Here is a 26,775-nt window from a genome sequence, read left to right on the forward strand (position 1 = left end):
GTGACAAAACGATAAAAGAAACTAAAGTAACCATACCTTTGCTATTGCTAGGCAATTATACGAAATCTATAATTTTATTTCAAACAATTATGTTTGTGCAATTATGTTACACGAAACTACAATATAATTCCATTCTGATCGTAGTATAATCGCGTATTATTATAGTTTTAACGAAATTTCAAAATGTTTTATATATAATATAGTAAAAGCGATATGAACACAAAAGTTTTGTACGACAAGCGTCGCAACACTTTTGTATTTTGGCTTTCGATCAGGGATAGTTGAGAACTTCTTAAAGCTTGGAATCTGGTTTAGACAGCGCCCCCGTTTAGTTAGAACCCCGTAGCCACAGCATCGATTAATACAAACTTTAATTAAACGTCCCCCGCGGAAACGTTCCGGCGCGCCTTCGAACGTGCATTCCGTGCAATTTCCGGCGCGATGGTGTCAGACTCGCGCGCATGATTAAAATAATAAATTGCCAGCTCGCGTTTTCGCTGGAAATTAGCGGCACATCGGCCGGAAGGCCGCGACACTGGCCGTTTCTCGGCCCGCAAACGACGATACTTTGAATTATAAATGGCAACGAGGGCGTTGCCATTCGCTTCGATGTAAGGAAATTCTTGTGCGAGTACGGAGGATGAGAGATTTTAACGGAGCCTATGCTCTGCGTCGTCTCTGGCTACCAGCCAATTCGATCTCACGGTCTGCCTCGTTTTCGGAATTGCGCTATTAGATTTACGAAAAGCGTTCCCGCGACGCTTGGATTTCCAGAAGAGAGTCGCCGAATGGCCTTCTGATCGAAACCAGTTTTCCTGGCTCCGTCCTAACTGTCTTGGATCGGAAAATGCAATAAAAGCATCTTTACGAATAATACAAGATACGTTTAAATTTGGGATTCGAATCACACGTATTCTGAGAAATGAAAATGGACCGTACGTTCGAAAGCTTCTCGTATTGAAAATAATCTAACAAATTGAAATTTCTCGGAAACGAGGGAGGTTACCGAAGAACGTAAACTTCAGCGGAGATGGATATCAAATCGTTTTCAGTATGTGGATCGTTTATCTCGATGTACAGCGAGCCTCGGATAAGAATGACGAACGATCGGAGCGTCGTGGAACCGACAGGATTATCAATTTTTCCGAGTCAAAAGTTCATCGGATCCCCTAAGAAACTCGGGCTCTCTCCACCTTCGAAATCGTTTCCGTTACCTTCGACTTCTGCTCACCTTTTTCTATACAGGGTGTTATGAAAAGTTGGAATTAAACTTCAGTGGCATACTCTGTACACTCGTGGAAAGAGCAGAAAGCACTTTGCCACATTTCTTCGTAGAATCGTTATTTAAACAATGTTAAAAGTAAAACTCAGTGGAATAACTCTATACGTACACGAATGCTGTAACGATAAAGCGGCAAGATACTTGAAAGTCGAATGGTGCCACTATGGCGACGTTAAATATTTATTGTTTCGACTAGCTGGCAGTGTCAGCAGAAAAATACGCCGGCTGCAAAAACTTGACGATTATTGCGCACCCTTAAAGCTTAACCCCAACTTCTTGAAGCATTCTATATAAAAATATTATGAAACGTTGCGCCATTCGAAGAAGAAAGAACGTCGGTGTGACTTTGGACGCCAGACGCGTATATCGTGAAACGAGGCATGCGTGAAAAATGACACGGGCTTGAAAAGCTCCCTAAATAAGAAATCGTGGCCGCGTCCGCTGGAACCCTTCGAAGTGAGAGCGAAAATAGCCGCGGGACTCGCGGCCGATCATCAATTTTCAGCGTGTCAGCGCGCAGCAAAAAGGGCGTCTCGAGAGTCCGGAATCCTCGACTTCCGGCTCGCAGTTGCTCGCTCGCGATTCTCCGCGTTTTGCACCGCGATAAAAGAAGCCGTGCAGTGGATGACGAATGGCGAGCAACCAGGACAAATTTCGCCCTGGGGTAGATAACGTCCGAAATCATTACCGACACCCCGTGCAAATTGTTTGGCCGACGCAGCTCGAAGGCAGTCTCTTTTTTTTCCGCCTACGCCCTACCGTTTCAATTTGGGGACGGATGTTCGAAGGAAAAGTGATTGATGATCGACCGAATACCACGCTATGCAAGGGGTAGTCTTCTAGAGAGTATGAATTGATTAAGAGAATGCTGTTGATTCTCCGAAACGCGGCTGTGGATTGATCGTTCGAACGAAGGGTGACACGGTTTGATTATGTATTAAGGAGCAAGCGATTCTTGGATCACCTGTTGAGGGATTACGAGTCTGGTGAACGAATTAGGCATGATAAACGTTTCGAATGAGTTTTAACGAGTCGACATTTCTGGTGCCACTGAACTTTCGTATCCGTATCGCTATCCATACGATAGAACGATATATCGTCAAATCGTAATCCAGGTAACTAAGTGCTCGAATACTTTTTCGAGAAATTTTTTTAAACACGTACTTTCAGATTGGTTTCAGACTTGTTGATTAACGTAATCGCGATAGTCGAGTCTCGCAAGGACGATGAAATCTCGAAATGTTTCGTACAACGCACGCGATATATTCGTAAAAGGTGTCTACAAGCGTACGAATACTGTGACGAGCGTGTGTATACGAGAGAATTTATTTAACTTCGTTAACTTGCATGTAACTTCGACGTTCCGAACGTCGACTAATCAGCTCTTATTGAAGAAACTGAGAGATCGAAGAAACTCCGCCCCTCTCGCGTCACATCTAATTTACACCCTATAATAGAGTATTCAACGAAGATGAAATTCGTACAGCTACGAAAATTTTCATCTCTTCTCTCCGCTCATTCGAACGAAGGGTGAGCGTTCACGAAATGAAAGGCACACCCTCCTCTTTGCGAGCAGCGTGCATGGGTCAAATTTTTCAAGTTATACGCGCGGTTCGTTGGTGCATGTGGAAGCCGTTCCGGAGATGCTCGAGCAGCGGAAAATCTGCTGGCTTTCGGGAAACGGCAGACGGCTAATCCGTCGAGAGAAATTAGTTCTGACGTTTGATCGGGGATACTCGAGACTCTTGTCGAGCCTCTTGTACGTTCGATGGCCAGATGTTCTCGCAAGCTGCTCCATTTTTTCCATTTTTCTATAGCTTTTTGGCAGTTTTCGATCGTATTGTGCAGGGTGCAACTGAACAATGGCAGCAATACGTATACGTATATTACGTGTACTTGATCGATAAGCCGATTAGAGGACGAAACGAACGTCCCTTTTCCAAGAACTCGCGTTATCAACGTTGCGTTCTAAATCCCCCTGCCAGCAAATGGCACCGCTTTTACTGGCTGAAATCCAAGGACAAACAGCTGCAGTGCCTTTCTGCGCCTTCCTATTTTTACGTCGGCGCAATTTCCTCGTTTTTACGACCGATCGATCGAACTGATCGGGCCAATTTGTCTCTTGCATTGTAAGCGACGCGATCAATCGACGACATCTTTTACTTCATCGAAACTCACCACCGTGATGTAGAAAGCGACATCCTACGCTGCTATTTTCTAATCGTAAGCCTCTCTGGCAATTACAATCTACGATTTCACTCACAATCCGCTTGTTCGATCGAAGAACAGGTTGCACGTAGATTCGTCTTCCAATCAATCGCATTCATCACTTTTGTCCATAATTTTACACACGCTCGTCAACCTACCAACGTCGGAAACAAATATAAAACGTTCGATAAAAGAATCGAGTTAACGTACAAAAAACTAGAGGTAATGTCGAAAACTTCGAAGAAACAAAATTCGCAAGAAAAATACTAAATCTTCAAACGATAATTAAATACCACAATCGCTCGAAAAATTTTTCTAAACTGTATTATGTCACACAAGGAAACGTTCGATCGATTCATCCGTGGACGAGGAGCTTCAACATCCCAAATCAGTATCACTGATCGTCGACATACTTAAAAAGCTATTTGTCGTATTTTATCACCTGCATATTCTCCACAGTAAGCCACGTCGAAAGTGAAACGATCTCGCGTCAAAGTGCTCGATCGAAAGTTTACAACGAACGTAATCCGTGGACGCGAAACTCTGACTAACGTCCCCAGCGAGTACGAAAGAGTAAAATGGTACCTGCCAGTACGCGAAAGGCGGTATCGCGTGCTATGTCAGTCGTTCTCGAGAATATTCCGTGCGTCCCGTGACAATAGGCAGGCAACGAAGGCATAGGGTCGCCTAAAAGACACGAGCCTCCAATGCCAGAATGTAGTTCCGTTCGGTTCAGTCGGTGCCTGGTCTCTTGACCTGCTTGCACGACGGCCACCAAACGATTGGCATTTTTACCCCGCGTCCACCACTCCCCCTTTCGTGGTCACGTCAGCCTTTTACATATTTTCCATCCTTTGAGATACGCCAGCATTGTGTTACGCTTGCTTGGTCGCGTCACGAGAGTCCTAGCGTAGTTCTTTGAAGAGGAAATCCTGGTTGCCTGTTGTTGGAAGTTAAGCCAACGTTTTTTTCAAATTCTCACGTTTCGTACGATTTAATGTCTTTCGTAAATTAATTTCTCGATGATGAAGACGCGAACTAGCGAATAAAAGAGTAATATCTTACGTCAAGATTTCAAATCTACAGCTGAATTCCAATCGGATTAAAAATTTTTGACCTAAGTATATCAATTGAGAAAATAGTAAATGCAATAAATATAAAAATAACATCTTACGTTGAGATCTAAAATCTCGAATCTAAACGTATAAACTGAGAATCTAAATAACTTATGCGAAATTTGTATAAGCAGAAATGGCTACTCCCGATGGACCGGCGGATTTTCGTTTGGATTACATCGGTGGTTTCGTGCAGAAGTCGCTGAAACTGAAGCCGGAGAAGTGGGCCAGATTACTCCTCACGGAGGAATACAGAAACGCTGTGCTGGATTTTGTTGATAATCCTCTGCCAGCTGCTCTTTTTGTAGCTTTGACACCGAACGCGCAATTGGTGGCTTCAACCTCGTTCCCTATACCATATCAGAGAACCAAAGGTGAGTACGATAATGAAAACTTTCCAAAATATCCGCCTAAGGCAAAATTTTGAAAATTGTATTCACGTTATATTCATATTCATCATGTTATATTTACATTCATATTCAGGTATTTACGCCGTGAAGATAGAACAGGCGCCATTACCCAAGGAGAAAGAAGTTTGTTCATCGATGCTGATATTAGGGGATCTGTCGTCTCGAGTTGTCGATCAATTAGCTACTTTGGTGGACAATTTATTCGCGCCCCTGTTGAGCAAAGCAGAGAATCACAAGGATTTGCCTGACGTCGCGATTCAGGACATCTGTAGACACGTTCATTCTCTTCGTGGTACTCTGTACCAAGTAAACTTTCCTTCTCTTTTGTAAAGATTTATTATAGTTTTCATACGCGTGTTCTCAGTTTATACAGGGTGTCCCCGATTTAAAGATCAGAGATTCGGGAGCGTGCAGAATATCGATAAGATTAATTTATTTCTGTTTCATTTTGGAGAAAATCAGGAAGAAAGAACAAGGGACATGCTGTATATTTAGATTCGAAATGGTAGATTCAACAATGGTGTTGGCAGTACGAAATTGTACGAATGTTTTCCGTCGAAATACAGGTGAAAGGCCAGGTAAACGGCAGAACGGTGCTCCCAATGCCAGCCGGAATGGAGAGGGCAACGGAAGTGGAGAAGCTGGTGAGAACAGAAGGCCCCCAAGCTGTCGATCTGTATTTGAAGAGCGCCATCGAGGGTGTCGTGATAAAGTGGGCCTACTTGGTGAACGACGTTGTCACTCAGGAATCTGGCGCAGCTTTTGAGAATGGTCAAAATCCCACCCCCTATGTCGAGCTTGACTATTGGTCCACGAGACTAGCTAATTTAAGGTAGAGGATACCGAGTATCCATCTATGGCAACGTTTTCGTCGTTCCGGCATTTATTTATTTCTGATAAAAACGTCGAAAATAAGTATTTTTCCTATCAGACACGAAAAATGTAAGAAAGCTGAGCGGTAGGGTAACAATATTCTCCAAGTCTAACAAATTACAGTATCCAAAGGTTAATTATTATAGAAGAAGGATCGTTTTCCAGATATATCTACGATCAATTGCGAGAGGATCGCGTGAAGAAAATGGCGAGCATTTTGGAAACGACAGACAGCGCCTATTTCCCCTGCTTTCGCACCCTTTTCGATAACGTGGTATCCTCGATGGCAGAGGCGAAAGAGATATCTCTGTATCTATCTCCATTGGCCAAGTGTTTCAAAGCGGTCGAAGAGGTCGACTTCTCCGAGGCTAAGCCGCTAATGGCCACGCTGATACACTCGGTCGGATTAGCCTGGTCGAAATCTAGCTACTATCAGAGCTCCACCAAGGTGATCATCATGTTTCGACAGATTTCCAACCTGTTGATACAGGAGGCTCGTCGATTCCTCGACCCAACCTCCATCTTCCAAAGCGACGTTGACGAGGCTTTACAGCGTGTGCAAATATCTCGAGGTTAGAATCGATCAGAAGATCGTTCTCATCATTCGAGCACTATCTTTCTATGGCGATACCATTTCTTCAACTTCTAAGCCTCTTTTAATTTTACTTCTAACGTTGTTCCTAATTAATTTCTCGTCTCTTTCGGAGACTTTGTAGATCAAAAGCATTACACGCTCTTTCTTGCAGGCGTCTTGGAAGAGTTCAAACGACAATTCGAACTTAGGAAAGACATGCCAGCGATGAAACCCGATGCACCACCGTGGACCTTCAATTCCAGCGCCGTTTTCGCTCGCCTGGATACTTTCTTGAAACGACTGAGCGACATCGAGTGGCTATTTAACACCGTGATGGAATTTTCCAAGCTGGAAAAGATAGAAATCGGCGGCATTCTCGGCCGATCCCTCAGCACCAGGATCGTCAACGTGTACAAAGAGTTCCAGCAGCTGTTCGTTTCTTTCACGGTGCGGGCAAACGACGCGCTCGAGCCAGACGACGAATCTTTCACCGTAGACTGTGCCAAGTTCAACGAGTCCATCACCGATCTCGATTGTAAATTGGCGGCCATTCTTTGCCAGGCTTTCGACGATTGCGGCAACCTCGAGAGCGTTTTCAAGGTACCGTATCTGGTAGACTTGGACAACTGTGGTAGGATAAGTGGCGGAAAAACGGGCCATTTTTCAAAAAACTACAATTCTTCTATCGATCTGCTTTCACAGTGTAATAAAACGAAGAATTCGAAATAAACAAATTCCAAAAATAACGATCTTCGAAATTTCCTCAGTTTCTAGATGCGACAGACGCATAACTTCAACATAAACATAAAAACAAATATATTTTATAACAAATAAAAATTAATTTTTGTACGATAATTTTAACAACTAAAATTCTTACAAGTTCTTCGTTTCAGTTGATAAATATCGTTGGAACGGTGCTAGATAGGCCAATGATAAGCAAACAGTTCGCAAATCGCTACACCAGAATTTTGGATCTATTGAACGTCGAGCTGACTGTAGTCGAAGTTCTGTTTAATCGTGGCACTAGAGGCGCTCTAATTAATCTTCCACCTTTAGCCGCGGCTCTGACATTTATCACCATGCTCAGACAACGCATCGATCTTCCCGTTCAATCTTTCAAAGCTATTCAACATCCGTAAGTTGTTTAAATAGAGATTTATATTTGATAGAACAATTTAATTACAAAATAATTATACCGATCATAGAATAGTGAACAGCGAAGAGGGCCAGAATATAGAAAAACGTTATGAAAGGCTTATCCAGATCTTTAAGGATAAGGAGACTGAATTGTTCACGGAATGGGCACGAACCGTACCTGACGCAGTCGATATTGGACTGAATCGCAATATTCTCTATCGCGAGAAGGATTCCACGTTACTGCTCAACTTTGATCCCCAGCTTTTGTGTGTTTTAAAGGAAGTGAACTATCTGAAGCAAATGTCTCGATCAGACATTCCCGAAGAGGCAATAAAGGTATCTATCCACTTGACGTTTTTCCTATGTATCCCTACACGTATAGCACCACAGCAAAATTTAGGCAAAACCTGACTTAACTGCACAATGATATTGTTACAGCCGTTGCGTGTAACGCAGTGTAACGTGGCATAATAAAATTGCTATTTGGAAAAATTAAAGAATTGGCACGTGTAAAAGAGAAACATTTGGGAGCAGTTTTGTCATTCAGCTCTTTTCGCTGTCAATGTATAGATAAGAGAGACTGTTAATTAGTAATTCATTCTTGCGATAATAATTGAAATCGATAAACATTTGGACGAACCGTGCAATTAATTGATAATACTACAAATAAAATTCGCCAATAAGTGTGACAAGTTAAGGTGGTTTAATAGTCTTCGATATGTAGGTGTCGGAAAACGTCGAAACGTTCCGAAAGTTCCGCACGCTGCTAGCAGCCACAGTGTGTTCGTACAACAACGTGTGCAAGACGACCAGGCGAGTGGAGTTGCAGCTGATCGAGAAGGAGATAACTAGGATCGATTCGTTGGTTTCTCGAGGAGAAACAGAATTATGCTGGAAGTCGGACGGCGTTCTGGAGTACATCGTGGAATTGGGTGAACTCGTGGAGGGGCTCTGGAAGCGAATCAAATCGACCCAGACGAACGCCGAGAAGATCAAAGCGGTGTTGGACGCCTGGACGAGGACGCCTCTCATCGAGAGGAAGGATCGTCGTAAGGACGCTTTATTGTCGTTCGACGAGCGGCCAGAAAAAGTATCAAGACGTTACGGCGAGGTCGAGAGGGCTGCCGAACAGATTCATTCGTTGTTGGAAGAGAACAGGCTGCTTTTTCAAGTTTCCGACGAAATGGAGGAACCGTGGCAAAAATACGTAGATTACATCGATAGGATCGTGATGGAGTCCCTTCGAAGGGCTGTAGGGTGTTCGTTAGGTGAATGGGCCTCTCCATATTTTTCGTACAATTATTGTTTCAGGCTTTCGTTGTGGTTTCTTTAAATTCTCAAATTATGAAATCTCTTCAAATTTCCTGTTTTAGTCGATTAATGGCAATCGGCGAATCAATGGTCTGCAATTCTTAGAGCTAAATAAACTTTTACGTACAGATTTTTTTATAATCGTTTCTTCTGTATTGTGATGATTCTATTTAAGTACGTTGCTTCTGATTCTGTTAACCATAAAAGAGATTTCTTTTTCCCTTTTATTCGTACCAGGGTATTTGGTAGACAATATGGATTCCAATGAAGAAACTGAGCCGCTGTTAGAAGCGAAGTTAGAACTCAGGGAACCAGATCTCTATTACGTGCCTTCATTGGAACCCGACGATCCGGATGGATTGGACCAATTAATCTTGGCACTATTGAACGATATCATAGGGATGGCTGCACTGGTGCCACGATTAAAAAGAGATGCCATAGGATACAGCGAGGAACTAGAGGAAGATCCAGATATAAAGGGGATGAAAAATGAAATTATGAATAACGTTTCGACCGCGGTGGAGGAAGCTACCGAATTCTGCAGCAACTTCGAAGGTATAAATACCACGAAATACTAATCTAAATGCATAGAATTCGCGTAATGTGGAAAAAATACATAAGATATAGTAAAATGCAGGCTAATAGTTAATAACGATAATTTACTAATAGCAATACGCGTTGTACATCTTCAAACCTTCCACAAACGTATAAAAATCTACTGCCTACGAATTATAATAGAATCAACGAACATCAGAGGATGTTTCTACGCTTGGTCTACTCTATGATCCACCCTCGTTCTTTGTCGTCTTATTTTATCAGGATACGCCTATCTCTGGTTGGACGATAGAGACATGGTGATGCAACAGTTTCTCGAGTATAGCCGACAATTGACGATGGAGGAAATGGAGATGGTGGCCGTGCAGGATCCCAAGGGGCCGACACGGTCACCGCCGAAAATGGAGCAATTCCGCGAGCAAATCGACCTTTACGAGGGCCTCTATCTCGAGATCGAGGAAATGGAACCATCGAAAGTGTTTTGTGGCTGGTTCAGGGTAAACCTCAGACCCTTCAGACAGTCGGTGCTGAACATGGTCTGCAAATGGTCCAGCATGTTCAAGAGACATCTGGTCGATCGCGTTACCAGCAGCCTCTCGGATTTGGGATCGTTTATAAGGTGTTTTCTCTTACGAGTTACCATTCTTTATACGAGCAAACGAAGAACGATTTCAACTGTTTTGTAGATCGATAGCTATGTTGGCAATCACGATATTCGTTGCACGTTCGATAATCTCGGTCTACTTGCGCACTTGGCTACTTTGATTTGTCTCTATAGATCGTCCTCTTTCCTTCGATCAGACGTAGAAGGAACGTCTGGCTTTCATATTTTTCTGATATTGAAAAATTTCCCGAAAGAGTAAAAATGGTTACCTAGAGAGCCAATATAAGGAAAAAGGAAGGAGCTGCTTTTCGATGGATTCTTCAATGTATATTTTATTCATAGACGAGCAGACGAGGGTTTGCTCCAACCAATACAACCAGGTGACTACGTCGGACTCGTTAGCGTGATGGGTTATCTCTTGCAAGTGAAAGAAAGGCAACCGACTACGGATGAAATGTTCCAGCCGTTGGAAGAGACGATCGAATTGTTGAAATTTTACGATCAGGATATCCCAGAGGAAGTAAACGTTCTGCTTCAAGAACTGCCCGAGCAATGGTCCAATACGAAGAAACTGGCGCTTATGGTTAAACAACAAGTGGCACCCCTGCAAGCAGGTACATACATCTACATTCGTAGATATTAGGACAGCTGCTAATTTTGTACGAAATAAAACAGGTGAAGTGTCCAGAATACGAGGACGAATCTCCGCGTTCGACACGACCATAACTCACTACCGCGAAGCTTTTCGGCGCTACAGCTTCTTCAAACACGATTGTTCGAATCCTTACGAACTGTTAGACGAAGGACACAAGGAGATTCTGATGTTGGAACGTCAAATGAAAGACATCCAAGAGTCTGCATCGTTGTTCGAAGTTATGGTGCCAGAATTCAAAGTGTTGAAGCAATGCAGAAGAGAGTTGAAGATGTTGAAGCAACTATGGGACTACGTGAATATCGTTAGAAGCTGTATAGAAGGATGGAAGACTACGCCTTGGAGAAAAATCGACGTAGAGAACATGGACATCGAGTGCAAGAAATTTTCCAAGGAGATACGAGGTTGGTGACACGATATTAACTCTACCGTGTTCTTTCAGTTGCATTTTTACCACGTTAAAAGATATCTCGTGTTTGTGCAAAATATGGAAAAATTGTTGTCGGCACGCCTGATTTTTTTATTTCTATTTTGCGTTGAACGTTCTCTCGAAATATTAGAAACCCGTGTCGTTTGTTACTAAAACGAGTAAGCTGTCTTCAAACGTGTTTTTAATATACTAATTGCAATTAGCCCTGGACAAGGAAATGAGATCGTGGGACACTTTCGTATCATTGGAGGCAACCGTGAAGAATATGTTGACGTCCTTGAGGGCCGTAGCAGAACTCCAGAATCCAGCTATAAGGGAAAGACATTGGAGGCAATTAATGAATAGCACCAAGGTATCGGCGGAGGTTAAAAAACGAAGAATAGGTTTACGAAAAGGATAGAAAATGATTTAGATACGTTTTATATTACGTTTTACATGATATCCAATTTTTATGAAAGACTTTACATATATATATTTTTTGTAAGAATTTTTTATATCATTGTACATGAAAAAGTTTTTGATGAATTTTATACGAAAAATAGTTATACATAAGGATTCAGTTTAGCATATTTTTACAAAAGTTCACCAAGATGTTTAGAGTTAGTTGCACCGCTGTATATACGCTATCGGTGTTGCAGAAACTGGGCGACATGACTCCAGAAATGACCGTAAGTCCACTGTAAATACTGGCACTTTGTTCTCTAAATAATTATTTCCAAAATTTTTAAGCACGAATATTTAAACCACCGTCACGATTCATCAATAAATGCATTATTAGTTACTCATCAGTGCATGTATCACGTATGTATGTGATCAAATAATTTGTACCATATTTTTATCATCGTTTTTCGTTCGTTCTATGTACCAGTCACTGTATATATTTCATCGAATAAATTGATTTTGCATTCGAAACGTTTAATTCTTCGTACACCTGGCTTTACGTTTATTTCTTCAAATTGTTCGTCAATGCTCACATTGCATAAATTTCAAATACATTCGCTATAATATATAATGTTAAACCATACATGATTCATAATGATACACGATATTCATAATTATAATGCTACGTATTTAGAGACATAGCCGGTAAAGACGAATGCGTTTAGGTACGATTCGTTATGGACGAGTCTACCACGTTGGCCGATCTTCTGGAGCTAAATCTTCACGAGTGCGAGGAAGAAGTGAAGAACATCGTGGACAAAGCCGTGAAAGAAATGTCTATGGAAAAGTACATGAGAGAATTGAACACCACCTGGTCGAAAATGGAATTCGAGAAAGAAATTCACGCTAGAACTGGCGCTACCCTAATAAGAGCCAGCGAGGAATTGATCGAAACGTTGGAAGAGAACCAGGTACTTTCTACACGGATCGCTTGTTACGCACTCGAGCACGAATGTTGCAAGAATCGCAGAAATTTAGTGACTTTTGAACAAATTACAGAACCGATTTTTATCGCACTCGTCAGTTAGATTTGCACAATGTGATTCGTTTTATGTAGATTAAACCAGCAGAAATCGTACTTGGTGAAAATTTAAAGAGACTCAAGCGATTCGACGATGAGAGTTTGGAAAGATATTATAGCGAGTCAAGGCACAGTGCGATCGATTTTGGAGAAAATCGACTCGATTAGGGCCACCTTGTTTGCTTTTCATAGGTCCAGCTACAAAACCTTATCACTTCGAAGTTCATCGCCCACTTCCTAGAAGAAGTCTCCAGCTGGCAACGAAAGCTGAGCATCGCCGATCAAGTTACTACAATCTGGTTCGAGGTGCAACGAACCTGGATGCACCTCGAGAGCATCTTCACCTCCTCGGAAGATATAAGAAGACAATTGCCAGTGGATGCCGAGAGGTTCGATCGAATCGACAAGGAATTCAAGCAAATGACAGAGGAACTAGCGAAGACGCCAAACGTTGTGCAAGCAACGAACAGAGAAGGCCTGGTGTCTTCTCTCGATATCCTCCAAAAGGAATTGGTTCTCTGCGAGAAAGCCTTGGCAGAATATTTGGAAACGAAGCGTCTCGCGTTCCCGAGATTCTACTTCGTTTCGTCCAGCGATCTGTTGGATATTTTGTCGAATGGAAATCAGCCGGAGATCGTGGCCAAGCATCTGACAAAACTATTCGACTCCATGGCTCGATTGAAATTCGATGACGCGGCTGCTGGCTCGCCAAAACGCGTATTGGGTAAGTCGACCTCTGCAAGGAATAAAAGTTTATTTTTCGGAAATTCTTTGTCTGAGAAACGTACTGTAATACAAATTATATTATAAATTGTAAAGAGACTTTAAGTACATATTCATTCAACTCCACGTTCCTTCATAGATCCATATGTTGGGAGATACTATTACCATAGAACGATACCCGTGAAGCTTTTTGCCTCAAGAAATTTCGTCTGTAACTCTAAGCGTACCACTGATCTTCTCTGCACGTATCACGTGCGACTAAATATTTTTATAGTAACAAACCTTTATTAGTTTGTGCTGTGTAAAAGTCTCGTATCTTTCGAACACATGGACTGCCACGCAACTATTATATATTTCATTATATATAATATTATATTATATATTATATTATATATATATTATATATTCGCCCTGGGAGCCGTGACAAATTAAAATATACTACGCCAAAACGTTTAATTTTTCATACATTTTATGCAATGAAATACTCCTGTTTCAAGGTATGTTCGCGAAAGATGGAGAGTACGTGGAATTCGCAAACTGCGAGATGAGCTGCGAGGGCGCAGTGGAGGCATGGTTAAATCGTCTGCAACAAGCGATGAGAGTCACAATAAGATACTATTTCAGCGAGGCTGTGATAACTTACGAGGAGAAGTCCCGAGAACAATGGCTGTTCGACTATCCAGCTCAAGTTTCTCTCTGTGGAACGCAAATTTGGTGGACGACTGAGGTGAACATCGCGTTCGCCAGACTGGAAGAGGGTTACGATAATTCTCTGAAAGACTATCTAAAGAAACAGATCTCTCAATTAAGTACACTAATCACGCTATTGATCGGAGAGCTAACGAAACAGGAGAGACAAAAGGTGATGACGATCTGCACTATCGATGTACATTCTCGAGACGTGGTGGCGAAGCTAGTGCAGTCCAAGGTGGAGACGTCGCAGGCGTTCCAATGGCAGAGTCAACTTCGCCATCGTTGGGACGAAAAGGAGAAGGATTGCTTTGCTAATATTTGCGACGCGCAGTTTAAATACTCTCACGAATACTTGGGAAATACTCCCAGGTCCGATGGTTCTTCGTCTCCTCTCCTTTGCATCTCTGTTAATTTTCGCAGTAGGGATTATGGAATCTAGCAACTGGTTCATTGATACTTGCGTTAAAATATTGCTCGTTACTGTTCTTTATACGCTTCATGTTTTACTCGTCGTTTGAATTTTCAATTCCTTGGATAAAATCGATTTTTCTTTATTCATCTTTAACTGAGTAATCATAGAAGTGTCTCGTCAAAGATCGATTCAGTTAATAGGCTAATATTTTCCCATAAACGCTACGAAAAGTATGATTAAAATGATTAAAAATGAATGAATAAATGATTAAAAAAAAAAAAAAAAAAAAACAACGGTGCCTGAGAAGCTCGACTTGATCGTCTCCACATTTCTTTTTTAATCTTTTAATTAGATACATAAGTGTACGATTAGTATCTATACTTTTCAATTTACGGAGAAGATCGACGTGGCTTCTCAACAGTCCAAATAGTAACCGGACTGTAATAACATGAGAATTAATAGTTATAATTAGACAGGATTCCTTGAAAGTTTCCTAATTCTCACTAAATCATTTCTCTTCTATGCAGATTGGTCATAACACCGTTGACGGATAGATGTTACATAACCCTGACCCAATCTCTTCATTTAATAATGGGTGGTGGACCAGCAGGCCCAGCGGGCACTGGAAAAACCGAAACCACCAAAGATCTAGGCAGAGCTCTCGGCATAATGGTCTACGTGTTCAACTGTTCCGAGCAGATGGACTACAAATCCTGCGGTAACATCTATAAAGGATTAGCTCAAACTGGCGCCTGGGGTTGTTTCGACGAGTTCAACCGAATCACGGTCGAAGTACTCTCCGTAGTAGCTGTCCAAGTGAAATCGATTCAGGACGCCATTCGAGATAAGAAAGAGAAATTCAACTTCATGGGAGAAATAATCGGCCTCGAACCAACGGTTGGTATATTCATCACGATGAATCCAGGTTACGCAGGACGAACAGAATTACCGGAGAATTTAAAAGCCTTGTTTCGACCGTGTGCCATGGTAGTCCCCGATTTTGAACTCATCTGCGAGATTATGTTAGTGGCAGAGGGATTCCAGGTAGGAATCATGGTTTTGTATGTTATATTAAATAAATTCGTGTACGCGTGTATCAAAGCTACGTCTATACTTTGATCTATGCACCTTTTGTATTATTTCACGTGTATTTTGATTCGTGTGATTCCTACAACTACGAACTTTGGTTAAGCTACGAATTTGCGCAAGGAAAATACGATTATGCAACATCTCCATGTTACAGATACAAAAATAAATATTAGTACCGCTCCCATTAACAAAATTTATTCGAATACACGTGTACACGTACATTAACGTGGTCTACTTCAAAAGTTTTAAAAATCTTTGAAAGGTCTCTTAGAAGATATTTCTTACACGAAGGAGAATTTTTAAATGTTTATCTTTCCAAATCTGCATATACTTCCCCTGTCCTTCTACCGTCTCACCTCTCATCCTCTAATCTTTCTATAATATTAAAAACATACGAAATAGGGTTCTCGAAATTACAGGATGCGAGAGTTCTAGCGAGAAAGTTCATTACGCTATATACTCTATGCAAGGAGTTGTTATCAAAGCAGGACCATTATGACTGGGGACTGCGCGCGATAAAGTCGGTCCTCGTGGTCGCCGGAAGTCTGAAGAGGGGAGACCCTGGCAGACCGGAGGAAGAAGTGCTCATGAGAGCTCTTCGAGACTTCAACATTCCCAAAGTGGTTTCCGACGATCTGCCTGTGTTTATGGGTTTGATAGCCGACCTGTTCCCCGCCTTGGACGTTCCCAGAAAACGCGACGTGGAATTCGAGAAGATGGTTAAACAGGCAGCAGCTGATCTGATGCTGCAACCAGAAGACGGCTTCATCCTGAAAGTCGTTCAGTTGGAGGAACTATTAGAAGTACGGCACTCGGTTTTCATCGTGGGAACTGCAGGATCCGGAAAGACTCAAGTTTGGAAGTCGTTGTTTAGAACATATCAGAACATGAAGAGGAAGCCTGTATACAACGATTTGAATCCGAAAGCTGTGACGAATGACGAATTATTTGGAATAATTAATCCAGCGACCAGAGAATGGAAGGATGGCTTGTTCTCGGTTATTATGAGAGAACAGGCTAACTTAGGCGGAGAGAATCCTAAGTGGATAGTTTTAGATGGCGATATCGATCCCATGTGGATCGAGTCATTGAACACTGTCATGGACGATAACAAGGTTCTGACTTTAGCTAGTAACGAGAGAATAGCTTTGACTCCTGTGATGAGGCTGCTCTTTGAGATCTCTAATTTGAGAACTGCTACTCCAGCTACCGTATCCAGAGCGGGGATTTTGTATATCAATCCTCAGGATCTAGGCTGGAATCCTTACGTCACGAGCTGGGTGGAGAAAAGAACGTCGCCAATTGAAAAATCCAATTTGGTTATGTTATTTGACAAGTACATCCCTGCTTGCTTGGAAACGTTAAGAACAAGATTCAAAAAGATAACACCGATCGCAGATATGGCGCACGTACAGATGCTATGTCATCTTCTTCACTGTCTTCTCAAGCCAGAATTAACCTCCGCTGATTTTTTGAAGGAACATTATGAACTCTACTTTGTTTTCGCTGCCGTTTGGGCTTTTGGTTCCTCGATGTTCCAAGATCAAACGATAGATTATCGCGTGGAATTTAGTAAGTGGTGGATAAATGAATTTAAACAGATTAAGTTTCCCTCGCAAGGCACCGTGTTTGATTATTATATAGACTCTGAGACAAAGAACTTCGTTCCGTGGTCTCAGCGTTTGCCAAAGTTCGAATTGGACCCTGAACTGCCTCTGCAAGCTGTTTTGGTATACACTGCGGAGTCTATTCGAATTAGGTACTTCTTAGATTTATTAATGGCCGAGAAACATCCAGTGATGTTAGTTGGAACAGCTGGTTGCGGGAAGACTGTTCTTGTAGCAGAGAAACTTCTACAGTTACCTGAAAATTACACAGTATCCAATGTACCCTTTAATTTTTACACTTCTTCGGAGATGCTGCAGAAGATTCTGGAGAAGTCTCTGGAGAAGAAAGCTGGTAGAAATTACGGCCCACCTGGGAATAAAGCCTTGGTGTATTTCATCGATGATTTGAATATGCCAGAAGTTGACGCTTATGGAACCGTCCAACCGCATACTTTGATCCGTCAGCATTTGGATTACGGTCACTGGTACGATAGAACGAAGCTAACTCTGAAAGATATTCACAACTGTCAATACGTTAGCTGTATGAATCCTACGGCTGGATCTTTCACCGTCAATCCTAGACTGCAGAGACACTTTTCCGTGTTTGCGGTCAGTTTTCCTAACAGCGATTCGTTGACGACTATTTATTCGTCTATCTTGAGGCAGCATTTGTCCAACATCGAACACAGGTAAGCTTCGAAAATAAATTATTGTATGAAGCGAAGCAGTACAACAAAATGAAACACCTAAGTATCTTCGTTGTTCGATCATTGTATGATAATTAATGCATTTCATAGGTTTCCCATTTCTGTCGTCGAAATGTGTAACAGCATTGTTCAAGCGTCGATTCAGCTCCATCATCGTTGCGCTCAAATGTTCCTCCCAACAGCAGTGAAATTCCATTATATCTTCAATCTTCGTGACTTGTCAAACTGCTTTCAAGGATTATTATTCAGTGGGAACGAGTGTCTACAGTCTTCTATAGACTTAATCAGATTATGGCTCCACGAGACGCATCGCGTTTACGGAGATAAGCTTACAGATGAAAAGGACATAGAGAGCTTTTCTAAACTACAATTGGATATTTTGAAGAAGAACGTGGAGGAAATTGACGAGGGTGCCATTTTGGAGAAGCCTAATATCTACTGTCATTTTGCAGGTGCGCAAATGCTTGGAAATATTTCGCTAAAAATCGCGTACCACTTGGATCTCAAACACGCCACGAGAAAGAAAAAGTTGAATAAATTTGTTATATTGCAAGGTGGAGTCGGAGAGCCAAAGTACATGCCGGTGAAGGACTGGGCAACTCTGCATCGATTGCTATCGGAAGCAATGGTCAGCTACAACGATCTGGTAGCTGCTATGAATCTGGTGCTGTTCGAGGACGCCATGATGCACGTGTGCCGGATAAACAGGATCTTGGAGTCGCCTCGAGGCAGCGCTCTCCTCGTCGGTGTGGGAGGTTCTGGCAAACAAAGCTTGTCACGATTGGCTGCTTTCATAAGCTCGCTGGAGGTATTCCAAATTCAGTTGAAGAAGGGTTATGGAATCGTCGATCTGAAATTGGAGCTCGCTGTTCTGTATAACAAGTCGGGTTTGAAGAATCTGGGCATCGTGTTTTTGATGACCGACGCTCAAGTGGCGAACGAACAATTCCTCGTGCTGATCAACGACATGCTTGCTTCTGGCGAGGTTCCAGATCTCTTCGCCGAGGACGAAGTGGAGAACATAATAGCAGGTTGATGAATATTTCAGGTTGTTTGTTTTTTCTTCCGGAACAAGGATCATCAACTTCAAAATCCCTGTGATTCAACTCGTTCCTTTTTTTTCTTTTTTTTTTTCTTTAAACCACTCCAAATTAATTTCTATTCGAAACACGATGCCTAAGTCATTCGTTTACTTTTATCTTTTTACAATAAGGATTATCACGTACATAAAATTCGTACGATTTAATTCGCTAAAGTATTTTTCGACGATCGATATACTCGGTCGCAGGAGTTCGTAACGAGGTGAAGGGCGCTGGTATGTTAGATACCCGCGAGAATTGTTGGAAGTTCTTCATCGACCGGGTGCGCCGCCAGCTTCGGATAGTTCTCTGCTTCTCCCCTGTCGGATCCACTTTAAGGATTCGCTCGAGGAAATTCCCGGCCATAATAAATTGCACGGCGATAAACTGGTTCCACGAATGGCCGCAAGAAGCTTTGATGTCTGTGTCGAAGAGGTTTCTGCAGGAGTTAGACGAACTTCCGGAAAATTACAGGTAGAGCGGAGAATATCGATCGGGACGCCCCTGAAACGCGTGGTACGCGCCTTCAATAGCGGAGAGGATGCTGAGCAATAAATATACGGATGCTTTCGATGCAGGGAGGCTGCGGCGAAATTTATGGCCCACGCTCACACGACCGTCAACGCAGCCAGCAGACATTATTTGGCCAGCGAGCGCCGATACAACTATACCACACCAAAGTCCTTTCTCGAGCAGATCAGTTTGTACACTAGATTGTTGAAAACGAAGGCTTGCGAGCTTCGTGGTCGAGTAGCTAGGCTGGAGAACGGTTTGGAAAAGCTTCGTTCGACTGCGGTACAGGTGGATAAATTGAAAGAGAAACTGGCGATGCAAGAGGTAGAATTGCAACAGAAGAACGACGCAGCCGATGCTCTGATCGCCATTGTTGGTATCGAGACGGACAAAGTACAAAAGGAGAAGGCTATAGGTAAATCCTTTAGGTAAACCAGTACCTTTTGCTCGTATTTCACGTTTTGTGTTTCGTATAGCGGACGAGGAAGAGTCGAAGGTTGCTATAATAGCTGAAGAGGTATCGAAGAAACAGAGGGACTGCGAAGTGGACTTGATGAAGGCAGAACCGGCTCTCTTGGCTGCCCAAGAGGCTCTGAATACACTGAACAAGGCGAATCTGACGGAATTGAAGTCGTTTGGTTCGCCACCAGGTGCTGTAACGAACGTAACTGCCGCTGTGATGGTTCTCTTGGCTCCAGCTGGGAAAATACCCAAGGACAGGAGCTGGAAGGCTGCCAAGGTACTTGGAACAAGGTCATCGCTAGTCCGTGCTCGACCGTACACCTAAGCTGGATAGTTATAAACGCATAGAACGGACTATAGTATCAAGATTTCTCAAAATCTTTTGGCCGGAAATCTTTAGTCCACCATCACCGCTGTCTTTTTCTGTATTATTTTTGCATATTCCTTTGAAAACTTACTTTCCGAGCTAATTTGCCTCGAGAGAAGTTCAGAAATATGTGAGAAGATCACGAAGGAAAAAAATCACTGCGAATTTTAGCGAATTATACCACTCTACGTGAGATTATTTCATCCGCGTTGTTTCTTCAGATCATGATGGCGAAGGTCGACACGTTCTTGGACTCCCTAATCAACTACGACAAAGAAAATATACATCCGGAAGTAATCAAGGCGATCCAACCGTATCTAAAAGACTCCGAATTCGAGCCAGAATTCGTGAGATCGAAATCAGCGGCAGCTGCGGGTCTCTGTGCCTGGGTGATCAACATTATCAAGTTTTACGAGGTGTTCTGCGACGTGGAGCCAAAGAGGAAAGCGTTGGCACAGGCGAACGCAGATTTGGCCGCTGCTCAGGAGAAGTTAAGCGTGATCAAACGCAAAGTTGTTGTACGTAAACTCTGTTAAACGTGATTCCGAACAAGTTTAGTTAGAGTGCTGTTTCTGGAACAGTCGTTGGAAGAGCAATTGGCGAAGCTGACGGCGGACTTCGAGCAGGCAACGTCCGAGAAGCTCAAGTGTCAACAAGAGGCGGACGCGACCAACGCTACGATTGCTCTGGCTAACAGATTGGTCGGTGGGTTGGCCTCGGAAAATATACGATGGGCGGATTCCGTAGCCAAGTATGTGCAAAATTATAGCCATATATGGCTAATTTAACAAATTCTAAAAGTTCCAAGCGCTTGGTAATACCCAAGGCGTATGTCTAATTTTCTGTAGACGTCTTAACACTTACGAACACTATTATACAGATCCTTTAAAGAAAAAATTCTAAAGTTTCATGCAACAAACGTCTACCCTACCCGGTGACGTTCTCCTGGTGACATCGTTCATATCTTACGTGGGATGTTTCACGAAACAATTTCGCCAGGATCTGCTACACAAGCAATGGCTACCGTTTTTACGTAACGTAGAACCGACGGTTCCAATCACGGAGGGGCTGGACCCTCTGTCGTTACTGACGAACGACACACAGATAGCTAAGTGGAACAACGAAGGACTTCCAAACGATAGAATGTCGACGGAAAACGCAACTATTCTGACGAGTTCCGACCGATGGCCCTTAATGATCGACCCTCAGGTATAGGTCTATCTGTCACGAGGTCGCCTAACGTCACTCGGATCTCCATCATTATTTTTCCTTAGCTGCAGGGAATTAAATGGATCAAGCAGAAATACGGGGAGGAACTTCGTGTCATTAGGCTCGGGCAGAAGGGTTACTTGGATGTCATCGAGCAATGTCTAGCAACCGGGTCGACCGTGCTCGTCGAGAACATCGGCGAAACGGTCGATCCGGTGTTGGATCCACTGTTAGGCAGAAACTTGATTAAGAAGGGTCGGGCGATTAAGATCGGCGACAAGGAGGTCGAATACAATCCGCTGTTCAGATTATTATTGCACACGAAGCTGGCTAATCCCCATTACAAGCCCGAGATGCAGGCTCAAACTACTCTAATTAATTTCACGGTAACGAGGGACGGTCTCGAGGATCAATTACTAGCGGAGGTAGTGAAAGCCGAGCGACCGGATCTCGAGGAGCTGAAGGCTGAGCTCACCAGACAGCAGAACGATTTCAAGATTACGCTCAACAGTTTGGAAGATTCCCTTTTATCGAGGTACGTTGCTCGTTCGACCTTTCACAACAATTTCCATTTCCTTTGCTCTCAGCGTCAGTGTTTCCCAACCTTTTCTCAGTCATCACTCCCTTTCGTATTACCCAGATAACCCGAGACCCTCCCTTCTATGTAATTATGTACCAAGATTACCGATAAAAACGCGATAAGTATATTTTTATCGATTACTTTGTTTCACTGTCGTTTTACGATTAAAAAGGAAACATTATCGTCTATTCCCCCCTTCTGATCTTCTTATAGAAAGTGGTACACAGGTTGGGAACTCGAATTCTATAGTTAGCCCCTCTATCCTCTTGTTTTTGTCTTGTTTCTCAGCGAATTTCAAAGGATTTATAGCGATGGAAATACAATTCGATTTGATACGATAAAATAACAATTTCGTGGACAGATTGTCTTCAGCGGGCAGCAACGTTTTAGAGGACACGTCGTTGGTGGAAAATCTGGAGACGACGAAGAGGACCGCGGCAGAAATCGAGTCGAAGGTGACGGAAGCCCGCGGCACAAGCCGTGAGATCGACGCCGCGAGAGAATTGTATCGACCAGCGGCAGCCAGAGCTTCTCTCCTCTACTTCATCCTGAACGATCTGAACACCATCAATCCAATCTATCAATTTTCCTTGAAAGCTTTCAGCGTGGTGTTTCAAAAAGCCATCTCGAAGGCCGATCCCGCCCCAGACGTGTCCGCGAGAGTGAAGAATCTGATCGAGTGCATCACCTATTCCGTGTTCATGTACACTAGCAGAGGGTTGTTCGAGTGCGACAAACTGATCTTCGCGTCGCAGATGGCGTTTCAGATACTACTCGCTAGGAACGAGGTGACTGCAGCAGAGTTGGACTTCCTCTTACGGTTCCCCATCACGCCGCACGTTACATCCCCCGTTGATTTCCTTTCCAATATCAGCTGGGGTGGAATTAGGAGTCTCGCTAGCAGAGAAGAATTTCGGTAATCGAAATTTCACGTACTCTTTTATCTTAAATCGTCCGTAACAGGTTAAAAATCGTAATGATGCAAGTAAAAATTAGGAGAATTTAGACTTCATCGGAAATTCCAACTTTTGAACGAGCAGTGTTAGCGATTTAGTTCCATTTGATTGATGGCGTTATAGCTTTATTTTTATTTTTATTTTGTAATAAAGTAATACGATAGCGTAATAATAAACGAAAGTCAAAATATTGAGAATTTGGAAATATCGTTACTGGTTGCGTACGGTGATGTTTCTTTTGCGCAGCAATTTAGACAGAGACATAGAGACTTCGGCAAAGAGATGGAAAAAATTGGTGGAATGCGAATGTCCGGAACGAGAGAAATTCCCGCAAGAATGGAAGAACAAAACGACTATTCAGCGTCTGTGCATGCTCAGGGCACTGCGACCCGATAGAATGACCTACGCAATCGCAGCATTCATCGAAGAGAAGCTTGGTCCAAGGTATATCGAAGGTAGAACCGTCGAGTTCGCAAAATCTTACGAAGAAACCAGCCCTTCTACGCCCATCTTCTTTATCCTTTCTCCTGGCGTGAATCCTTTGAAGGTAACGGAACATTTCCGGAATGAACAAAAGCATTCACCTTGTCCCACAACTTTCACCTGGCAAACCTATGAATTTTCATTTAATCAGGATGTAGAGGACCTGGGTCGTCGCTTGGGTTACACGTTGGATAATCAAAATTTCCACAACGTGTCGCTGGGTCAGGGACAGGAATCCGTTGCAGAAGAAGCTATGGACGTGGCCGCGAAGAACGGCCATTGGGTGATTTTGCAGAATATTCATTTGGTGAAAAAATGGCTGCCATTGTTGGAAAAGAAATTAGAAATGGCCGCAGAGGGCTCGCACGAGAATTACAGGGTGTTCATGAGCGCGGAACCAGCTAGTACACCAGCAGGACACATCATTCCTCAAGTAACATTTTATGCTTAATATCGTTGTGTCCTCGAGCACGAACATATGGTCGTAGGAGATAAAGTTCGAGAGCGTATAAAAAGTTGCAAGTTCACCGAGTTTTCGGCTCGAGACACAACGATATGGAATTTGATGCTGTAAAACACTAAGAGGTTAATGAAAGATTAATTAGGGGATCCTCGAGTCGTCCATTAAGATTACGAACGAACCACCCACGGGGATGCAGGCGAATCTGCACAAAGCTCTGGACAATTTCACCCAAGAGACGTTGGAGATGTGCAGCAAGGAGGCAGAGTTCAAGGCCATTCTATTTTCCCTCTGTTACTTCCACGCGGTGGTCGCGGAGCGCCGGAAATTCGGCCCACAGGGCTGGAATAAAATCTATCCCTTCAACGTAGGCGATCTTCACATCAGTGTCAGCGTGTTGTACAATTATTTGGAAGCTACGTCGAAGGTGCCTTGGGAGGATTTGAGGTCCGTCTCGATTTCTTTAGTTATTTTTCAGCAGATTGAACAATTCTAACCGGTCGTTTGTCACATTCTTTTCACAACACACTCGTGCACATTCGTAAAGGTATCTTTTCGGCGAAATTATGTACGGCGGACATATAACCGACGACTGGGACAGAAGGCTGTGTGTCTCCTATCTCGAGGAATTAATGCAACCCGAATTGGTCGACGGAGAGTTGCACTTAGCGCCAGGTAACAAGTTTCTCGTTAGAGTTCGAGCATTTTTATCGATGGTTCTTCTCGTAATTGGAGAGCAATTAACGATTTAAATATTACAAAGGATTCCCAGCGCCACCGAATACAGATTTAGCCGGTTACCATGCCTACATCGACGAAGCGATGCCTGCGGAATCACCCTATTTGTACGGTCTACACCCAAATGCTGAAATAGGTTTCTTAACGATGACTGCGGAGAATCTCTTTAAAACCGTCTTTGAGATGCAACCGAGGGACGCGGGTAGCTCTGGAGGACAAACAGTGACCAGGGAAGAAAAGGTAGTCGTTTAATCTGTTCCATATTAACCATCAGACGATAACTTCGCTGTGTTGAAAGGTGAAGCAAATACTGGACGAAATAATGGAGAAACTTCCAGAGGAGTTCAACATGGCCGAAATAATGGGCAAAGTGGAAGAAAGGACTCCGTACGTGATCGTAGCATTCCAAGAGTGCGAACGAATGAATCATCTGACCACGGAAATAAAACGGTCGTTGCGCGAACTGGATTTAGGCCTGAAGGGAGAGCTAACGATCACTTCAGATATGGAGGACTTGGAAAACGCGTTGTTCCTTGACCAAGTGCCACCTGTTTGGGCTCAAAGGGCTTATCCGTCTTTATTAGGACTGGCAGCTTGGTTCGTCGACCTGCTACTACGGATCAGAGAATTGGAAACGTGGTCCACTGACTTTGTCGTAAGATAGGGAAATAAAAGGATAACCGATACGTTAAAGTTACCGTTATTACGAGTGAATTATCGTTTCAGTTGCCACCATCGGTCTGGTTGGCCGGATTCTTCAATCCTCAGTCGTTGCTCACGGCCATCATGCAATCGACAGCCAGGAGACAGGAACTTCCGCTTGATAAAATGTGCTTGCAATGCGACGTGACGAAGAAGAACAAGGAGGAGTTCACGTGCGTGAATTTCATCTTATTTATTTGGAATTTAGAATTACCAATGAATTAAGTTGGTTGATCTGATCGTTTCAAGGCACAAATTTTTAATACATTAAATTATTTAACCGTTCTTCGTAAAAAACGACTGAAGAAAAAAGGAACGGAAATTGAACGAGATCGTTGCACGGGCAATTATGTTTAAAATTGCTTATTTCAAGTTTTTCGTCATTTTACCACCCTTCCGAAGGGTCAACATTGACTGTTGTCTTTTTTATATATCAGGGCAGCTCCCAGAGACGGTGCATATATTCATGGGATATTTATGGAGGGAGCACGATGGGACGTGCAGTCTGGCATTTTAGTCGATTCGAAACCGAAAGAACTGTTTCCTGTGATGCCGGTGATCAACGTAAGAGCGATTACACAAGATAAACAGGACTTGAGGAATATGTACGAGTGCCCTGTTTATAAAACGAGAACTCGAGGACCTACCTACGTGTGGACTTTCAATTTGAAGACCAAAGATAAGGCTGCAAAGTGGACGTTGGCAGGTGTAGCGTTGTTGCTTCAAACCTGAATACTTGTAAGATACCGATGACGAGAGTTTCTACGAATAAATAATTAGAACAGTAGAGAGTGAATAAAATTTACGATGTAGATTTTAGTAGAAGATTTTAATAGAGGCGCGTAAAAAGGGAACCCCAAACAGCGATTCATTCCCATAAATACCAGGCCGGGCAATTGCGGCGAAGAAAGGAGAGAATAATTCGAGCGTGAATCTCGAAGGACCTATCGAACGAAGCAGGATATCACGGGATGGGCTAATCGGCCGAGAGTTAATAAACCGTAAGACGATAGAAAATCGACGCGGTGGATCGTTCGGTTTCCGTTTCGTTCGAGGGACAAAGTATTCCGTGATCCGTGGAAGAGGAAGAAATTATCCGTTATTCGGCGAAACAAAAGGTCCCTCGAAGGTTTGCCCTTCGAAAGGATCGATACTAGCGGCTCCAGAGACAAAACAGGACCGTGTACGAAACGTTGGTCAATTTAATATACGAGGCAGAAAAGAGGGAGCGAAGGGTCGGAGAAAGAAAAAGGAAGGGAAAACGGCATGGAGCGAGCCTTGTAAAGGTGAAAACGCATAGAGGATACAAGGTTTGCCCACCTCGGGGACATAAAAGCTTTCAGATTGCGGCACGGGATCAAAATTGTATCGTGTTAGCGAGA

General features: G+C 43.0%; 1 protein-coding gene and 1 long non-coding RNA gene across 2 annotated transcripts in view; one reads left to right on the plus strand and one right to left on the minus strand.

Annotated features, from left to right (window-relative positions):
• Nucleotides 1-26,775, minus strand: part of LOC117240286 — a 122,089-nt gene that overhangs the window by 13,619 nt on the left and 81,695 nt on the right. The window lies entirely within an intron of this gene.
• LOC117240284 (dynein beta chain, ciliary) lies at nucleotides 4,742-26,150 on the plus strand. Its single transcript, XM_033506278.1, has 36 exons — nucleotides 4,742-4,979; nucleotides 5,089-5,321; nucleotides 5,582-5,847; nucleotides 6,054-6,460; nucleotides 6,635-7,062; nucleotides 7,356-7,597; nucleotides 7,668-7,935; nucleotides 8,324-8,867; nucleotides 9,148-9,465; nucleotides 9,730-10,084; nucleotides 10,412-10,683; nucleotides 10,745-11,125; nucleotides 11,355-11,503; nucleotides 12,258-12,503; nucleotides 12,806-13,337; nucleotides 13,834-14,398; nucleotides 14,969-15,485; nucleotides 15,950-17,826; nucleotides 17,935-18,296; nucleotides 18,399-18,875; nucleotides 19,133-19,397; nucleotides 19,502-19,851; nucleotides 19,913-20,175; nucleotides 20,487-20,783; nucleotides 20,847-21,016; nucleotides 21,171-21,474; nucleotides 21,540-22,009; nucleotides 22,416-22,970; nucleotides 23,257-23,557; nucleotides 23,645-23,926; nucleotides 24,099-24,400; nucleotides 24,501-24,628; nucleotides 24,717-24,931; nucleotides 24,990-25,346; nucleotides 25,418-25,566; nucleotides 25,831-26,150. Exons 1-36 carry the CDS (start codon nucleotides 4,742-4,744, stop codon nucleotides 26,123-26,125), a joined length of 13,380 nt encoding a protein of 4,459 aa, XP_033362169.1. The 3' UTR covers nucleotides 26,126-26,150.

This window comes from Bombus vosnesenskii, unplaced genomic scaffold (genome assembly GCF_011952255.1).
Source record: "Bombus vosnesenskii isolate JDL3184/JDL3185 unplaced genomic scaffold, Bvos_JDL3184-5_v1.1 scf7180000014579, whole genome shotgun sequence".
Taxonomy (NCBI): Eukaryota; Metazoa; Arthropoda; class Insecta; order Hymenoptera; family Apidae; genus Bombus; species Bombus vosnesenskii.

Coding starts and splice junctions, on each gene's coding strand:
- LOC117240284 (XM_033506278.1), top strand. CDS start 4,742: ATGGCTACTCCCGATGGACCGGCGGATTTTCGTTTGGATTACATCGGT. Junction 12,504..12,805: donor AAACGTTGGAAGAGAACCAG/GTACTTTCTACA, acceptor TGCTTTTCATAG/GTCCAGCTACAAAACCTTAT. Junction 21,475..21,539: donor CCTTAATGATCGACCCTCAG/GTATAGGTCTAT, acceptor ATTTTTCCTTAG/CTGCAGGGAATTAAATGGAT.